The sequence below is a fragment of the Trachymyrmex cornetzi genome, unplaced genomic scaffold (assembly GCF_001594075.2).
Source record: "Trachymyrmex cornetzi isolate Tcor2-1 unplaced genomic scaffold, Tcor1.1 scaffold909, whole genome shotgun sequence".
NCBI lineage: Eukaryota > Metazoa > Arthropoda > Insecta > Hymenoptera > Formicidae > Trachymyrmex > Trachymyrmex cornetzi.
The window spans coordinates 97,331-104,366 of NW_017300255.1; the positions used below are offsets into that span (position 1 = coordinate 97,331).

At 37.6% G+C, this 7,036-nt stretch overlaps 1 protein-coding gene across 1 annotated transcript; it reads right to left on the reverse strand.

The window, feature by feature from the left end:
• Positions 1-5,857: 5,857 nt before the first annotated feature.
• On the reverse strand, positions 5,858-6,640 carry LOC108769486 (uncharacterized). The gene has a single exon (XM_018520506.1). It carries the CDS (start codon positions 6,638-6,640, stop codon positions 5,858-5,860), a length of 783 nt encoding a protein of 260 aa, XP_018376008.1.
• Between the last annotated feature and the right edge of the window lie 396 nt (positions 6,641-7,036).

Below are 7,036 nucleotides of genomic sequence, written 5' to 3' on the forward strand. Positions count from 1 at the left end.
TCATTGGAAGACATTTCCTCTTCCAACTAAAGTAGGTTATTTAATTCTCCTTCACAACATTATACAAAACTTTATCACAAAATTGCGTTACCATGCTCAATTTAAATGTTACCACAAAAAATTAAAAAATTAACCGTATAAAATGAAAAATTTAATTTAAATAGAAAAATTTTTTATGTAAAAACACTTGGCGCTGCTAGATCTCGATATATAATAATAACATTGAAGTATAGTAGTAAAGTATGAATGCCAATAAGAAGGATAAGAATATAATACTTAGAAAAATAATATAAATAAGAAGCATATTATAATAAAAAAAGAATTATATTAAAAAATATGAATATATCGAAAAATAAGAAAAATAAAAACCATCCCCAATGAGAGTTAAAATATCTAGCATGTGTATATATGACTGAGTTATAGAGTCGTGTAAATTATGATGATCGTTGTGAATGTTATTAAGTTTAAATGAAAGAAAAATAAATTTAGATTTATAAGACATGCATTACAAAAGAGAAATTATTATTACTTTTATTATTACTTTTAAATTATATGCAATTATCTTTTATTATATATTTTTATTTATTACCATTCCAATTATAAAGTGTTCTTATAGTTTTTCTTACTCTATCTAGCAGCGCCAAGTGTTTTTACATGAAAAATTTTTTATTTTTAAATTAAATTTTTTTCATTTTATACGGTTAATTGTTTAATTTTTTGTGGTAACACTTAAATTGAGCACAGTAACGCAATTTTGTGATAATATTTTGTATAATGTTTTGAAGGAGAATTAAATAACTTTAGTTGGAAGAGGAAATGTCTTTGAATGAATTGTGATATAATAATTTCATTTGAGAGGAATTTAAACTATTTGGATTGGAATATTCTTCAATAAATATACGTATACTTAGGGTTCACTGCATAAAAATTAAAGATAGTACCATTTGCGTTAAGTAAATAATAAAGATCGTATCACTTGAGTTTTACTTTTCATTTTGATAGTAGAATTTAACTTGGCGCCACAGTTATTGATATCAATCGTTCGTACAAATAATACATACCATTAGATTAATATTCATTATTTATTTAATTTGGCATGGTATAAAGAAGTGGGATTTACCTTGACGCCAGTTCTTGATATCAAATCCTTTATAAGAATGATACATATCATTAAAGTTAATATTATTTATTTAATTTGGTATTCGAATTACATGGAATTTAACTTGGCGCCAATTGTTAATATCAAATCTTTTTTACGAACGATACATATCATTAGAGTTAAATAAATTAAGAAAAAATTAAAGTTAGTATTATTTTTTCTTTAGGAGGAGTAAAATGGTAAAATTTAACTTGGCGCCAGTAATATTACTTGTGTTTATTACATATAATATGCAATAGCTCCTGACAGACTTGGAAAATTGTTCGTTGCAGATAAACAGAAATGTAAATCATACGTGAATTTGAAAGTTTCAAATTTAGTTTCAAACATCCTTTCGTATAGTCCATTTGAAAAAAATCTTCTTGACGTTTTCTGTAAGGATTCATTAATTATTAAATACTACATATTATATAAAATTTTACATTATTTCAGAATTCTCTTGTTTCATTCCCCACTATACTTGCGATCTAATCATATTCTGCATTATTTTATTTACAGTATAATCCTGTAAAGAAGAAAATTAACATTTGTTAGAACAGAATACTTTTCGAGAAAACCAACTGTTGTCAACTTTAACGCTTAACATCTCGATTCACGAGGCAGAGCGACACTTTTTTCTGCCAGATTCTTTCGTTTCATGTAAAAACGCGTCTAATTAAGCTGCTATACACCAGACGCCCTAGACCACCGACTGATGGCGTTGATCATGACACTCATTTCACCGACGGCAAACGAAATCAAAGACACTCATTTCCTTGAACACCTACACACCCACTTTCTCGACGGTGAATGCAGACAATACCTACACACCCACTTCCTCGACGGCGAACAGCTAGACACTTAATTTTGAACGGCAACATCCACTTCCTCGACGGCGAACACCTAGGCTAGATATTAATTTCCTCGATGGCGAACACCTAGACACCGGTTTCTTCAACGGCGAATACCTAGACACCTATTTTCTCGACGGCGAATATCTAGACACTCATTTCCTCAACGGCGAACACCTAGACACCAACTTCCTCGACGGCGAACACCTAGACATTCATTTCCTCGACGGTAAACACCTAGATACTCATTTCCTCGACAGGGAACACCTGGACACCAACTTCCTCGACAGCCAAAGGACACCTAGACACCCACTCCTTCGACGGCGAACACTTAGATGCCTATTTCCTCGACGGCGAACACCTAGACTCCAACTTCCTCGACGGCGGACATCTAGACATCCACTTCCTCGATGGGGAATGTAGACAACACCGAGAACATCACTTCTTCGAAGGCGAACACCTAGACACCCATTTCCTCGACGGAGAACACCCAGACACCCACTTCCTTGATGGCGGTTCCTTGACGCCCACTTTCTCGACGGCAAACACCTCGACACCCATTTCCCGGACGACGAATACCAAGACACCCATTTCCTCGACGGCTAACATGTAGACAACATCTAGAACACTCACTTCTTCGAAGGCGAACCCATTTCCTCGACGACGGACATCTAGAACACCCACTTCCTAGACGGCGAACACCTAAACACCCACTTCCTCGACGGCAAACACCTAGACACTCATTTCCTCGCTGGCGAACGCCTAGACACCAACTTCCTCAACGGCGAATATGTAGACAGCACCTAGACACTAACTTCTTCAACGGGGAACACCTAGACACTCACTTCTTTGACGGCGAACACCTAGACACCCATTTCCTCGACGGCGGACACCTAGAATACTCACTTCCTCGACGGCGAACACCTAAACACCCATTTCCTCGACTGCGAACACCTAGACACTAATTTCCTCGATGGCGAACACCTAGACACCGACTTCCTCGACGGCAAACGTGTAGACAACACCTAGACACTCACTTCTTCGACGGCGAACACCTAGACGCCCACTTCCTCGACGGCGAACACCTAGACATCCATTTCTTCGACGACGAATACCTAGACATCCATTTCCCCAATAAACACTCACTTCTTCGACGGCGAACACCTAGACACCCATTTCTTCGACCTATACACCCACTTCCTCGACGACAAACATCTAGACGCTTAATTCCTCGACGGTAAACACCTGGACGCTTAATTCCTGAATATCTACACACCCTCTTCCTCGACGCGGTAAAAACCTAGATCTTCAACGACAATCTCGATATTTCATTTTATTTATGTAATTAATATTTTATTTTAATATATATATATATATTCATTTTATTAATTTTAATTTCAATTAATCAATTATAACACGTCACATCGTATATGTGACAATGTTGCCATCGCTGATTATCACAGCCGTCATGTGTGGTTGATCACGTTCGAATGTGCAATGCTGCCATCGTTAGGTTAAGTCAAAAAAAGCCCTCTATTGTCGAAAAAACGAGATGGACATTTTCTCTTGGTCGACGATGACAATAATAATAATGTCGATGACGTTTCTTAAAATTATAATAGAAATTAAAAAATCCGGAATTTGCTTCGCGATATCTCCGGTGGTAGGGTACGTAGAAAAAAAATAAAAGCACTCTTATCATATAATCCGTGTGGTGGCTATCGATTGAGCATACATAGAACTTGATCGGTTCAGCCGTTATTGAGATCAGATAATCTTGATCTGTCGCAACTTGTCGGTTCGCATAAAGGAGGCACGTCAGTGTCGCTTCGGGCAGCTTAGCGCCGAGACACTTCCAGTGTCTCCAGATTTTTATTTTAACAGAAATGTGGATACTACTGCTGGATTATTTGGTGAAATGAAAATGGACGCATAAGTACGTAGAATATTGTGTAGAGTCATGAGTAATGGACAACGATAAAAATCTGTTTAGAAATGTTACGTATATTTGTACGTACGAGAGAGAAGCAATATATTTAATAAACAGATCATTCGTTTTTATTATAGTTGTTATTCAACTTAACCAATGTTCAGAAAATAGGTAAGTTATATTCAATATTTACTGAACATTCTGAACTAAACTTGAATTATTTGAAAGAGAAAGCGCTATAGAGAAATAGAAAGAAAAACTGCTACAGAAAATCAGTTACGTGATTGGTTATCTCCATAGTTCGCGCATGTACAGTTCAATTTTGTGCACGCTAAAATCTGGAGAGTTGTACCATTGTATATACTGTGGTCGTGCGATCATAGGCAGGGGCGAGATGAGATGAATCTCGCTTCGCGTGGAAACTCATATTCCTTTAATCGATCCACCTTATACCTCTCTACCTGCCTAAAGTTATCTGACTTTTCATGTAAAGTAGGGGAAGAATTACTACACTGTTAGAAATGTTCTTAAATTTCATTAACTTTTAATGTACATTGGTGGATGAAGTTTAATTTCTCTGTAACTGAAAGGACTATTAATGCACATGTTAATGAGATTTAAGTTTACAGTAACTGAAAAATTAAGTGTAAGAAAATTTAATATAGGGTAAAAGCAGGGATTATGGAACAGCTTTTTTTAAATTAACATTGCTCCGATATAAATGCATATGATGACTTTAAATTTACACAGAACTCTTGAGGAATATGTTAGCTACAGCATCCAATAAATGAAAGTCGCTAAAATTTAAGTCTAAAGTCAATATTAACAAAAAAGTTAAAAGTGAGAAAATGAGGGGTCTAAAAAATGGAATGTAATATGGAATACCGATGAAATTTTGACCATAGTAATAAATAACACAATAAATAAATAGCATCATTACGAATGTTATTACGCATGGACAAATAAAAAATCGCAAATAAGCTGATAAATCGCAAATAAGCTGGTATAGAATACAACTGTGATGTAACCTAACCAAATCTGATCACGAATAAGTTGCTGACATGCATAGAATCTATTCCATATTCTCAACCCTCAATGTATTCCACATTACCTGCGTGTCGTCTGTGACGTGACATTTTGTCCGTCACAGTGCAGACTTGTCGGCGGAGGACTCGTGCTTCCTATCGGCTCGGAGGGCGAGCGCGCAGGCGAGTGCGCACGCGAGCGCGCGTGTGAACGCACCTGCGAACGTGCGTTGAAACCACGTCATCTATTTTACTCTACAAATTTTCCTCTTTTTGTGTTAGCATTCCTTTTGCATAACGACTAAATTTATCAGAAAGCGTGGACGCGCCACGGATCACGCTCGGCAGCTGCTGTAAAATAATATTGTATCATCGTGCCGTCTCACCCGCCACCCTTGGAAGGAAGACCGAAGAAGCTGAGAGAGACGAACGCACACCCGGACAAGCAGGTTGTATTATTTTATATCATTGCTCATAACTGCTGTCGCATATGAAAGGAACCATACTGTTATATTCACGCGAGGATTAACAAGAAATTAACAACTCGCGGCGTTATCTTCACTTGTAGAAAATAACTGCTTTATTTATTTGAGAACTGCTTTGCACGCAGCTTCTTACATGCTCAGCCATCTTAGTTCTATTACTACACTGTGTTAAAGATATAATAGAGAGGCGGTAATCTTGGTCGCGCCATCTAGTAGAGTTTTGTGGCAGCGCGGTGTTTTCCGGAAAGGCCTTCAATAATCAAACTCAAACATGCCGGCCGCCTTGGAAAGCCTAGCTTTTCAAAATGTTAAAATAAGCCTTACACAACATCATGTAACTGAGAAACAAGCATAAATAATAAAATTGTTCACAAATACAATAAATTCATTTATAAGTCATTAATTCTGAAAAAGAATATAAGTCAAAATTATTGCTCCACAGGAAGCAAACTCAGCTTGTTTGCTGTTCTTTTAAAGATTCCTTTAGTCGTTTTGATCGTAGCTGCTCGGACAATGCCGTCGTCTCCGGGATGAACTTCTAGTATTCTGCCGAGAGGCCAATGCAATGGCGGCGTATTATCCTCTTTAATAAGTACCATGCTTCCAGGAGTCACATTAATATCCTCAACTCTCCACTTCGTACGTTGTTGTAATTGATGTAGATAGTCTTTAGACCACCTTTTCCATAGATGCTGGCGCATTTGATCAACTCTTTGCCAGCGGGAAAGTCTGTTATCTTGAACGTTCAATAAAGTCGGTTCCGGAACGTCGGTAAGTACGTCTCCAATGAGAAAATGCCCAGGAGATAAGTATGTTAAATCATTAGGATCATTGGAAAGGACGGTGATGGGACGAGAGTTTAATATAGCTTCAATTTGGATTGAAAGGGTTAGCATTTCGTCTGTCGTTAGCAACGTTTCACCGACCACCTTCCTAAAATGAGTTTTGAATGATCGGACTGCAGCTTCCCATATCCCGCCAAAATGAGGAGCTCTGGGGGGTATGAAATGCCATTGTACACCTTGAGTGGCACAATCTTGGGTTAATTTACGCTGTTCTTCAGTGAACATTTCATGTAATTTCTTCAACTCGCGGTCTGTTCCCACAAAATTTGTAGCATTATCGGAGTAAATATCACTTGGTTTGCCTCGACGTCCTATAAAACGTCTTAGAACATGTATAAATCCCTCGGCGGAGAGATAGAATGCCATTTCCACGGCCTTAGTTGAACGGCCTTAGTTGCCAGACATACAAAAATAGCCACATATGATTTGTTGGTCCTTGAATTTCGCCGTTTGGATTCACGAAGATAGAACGGTCCACAAAAGTCCACTCCCATATGCGAGAATGGTCGAGAAATCTGGACTCTGGCCTTGGGAAGATTACCCATGATTGGCTCAATCTGAAGGATTGCTGCGGAAGCATTTAATGCACTTTCCGATTGTAAAACGAACTATGTTTCTGCCGTTCAACGGCCAGAATTTTCGACGAATGGACGCTAAAGTTGTTTGCGATCCAGCGTGTAACAATCTGGAATGCTCATTTTCTATCAACAATTTGGTAAATGGATGCTTAGATGGCAACAACATCTGATGTCTTGCTGAGTA

What these genes read in the sequence shown, in the direction of transcription:
- LOC108769486 (XM_018520506.1), bottom strand. Translation starts at nt 6,640, where the DNA reads ATGGCATTCTATCTCTCCGCCGAGGGATTTATACATGTTCTAAGACGT.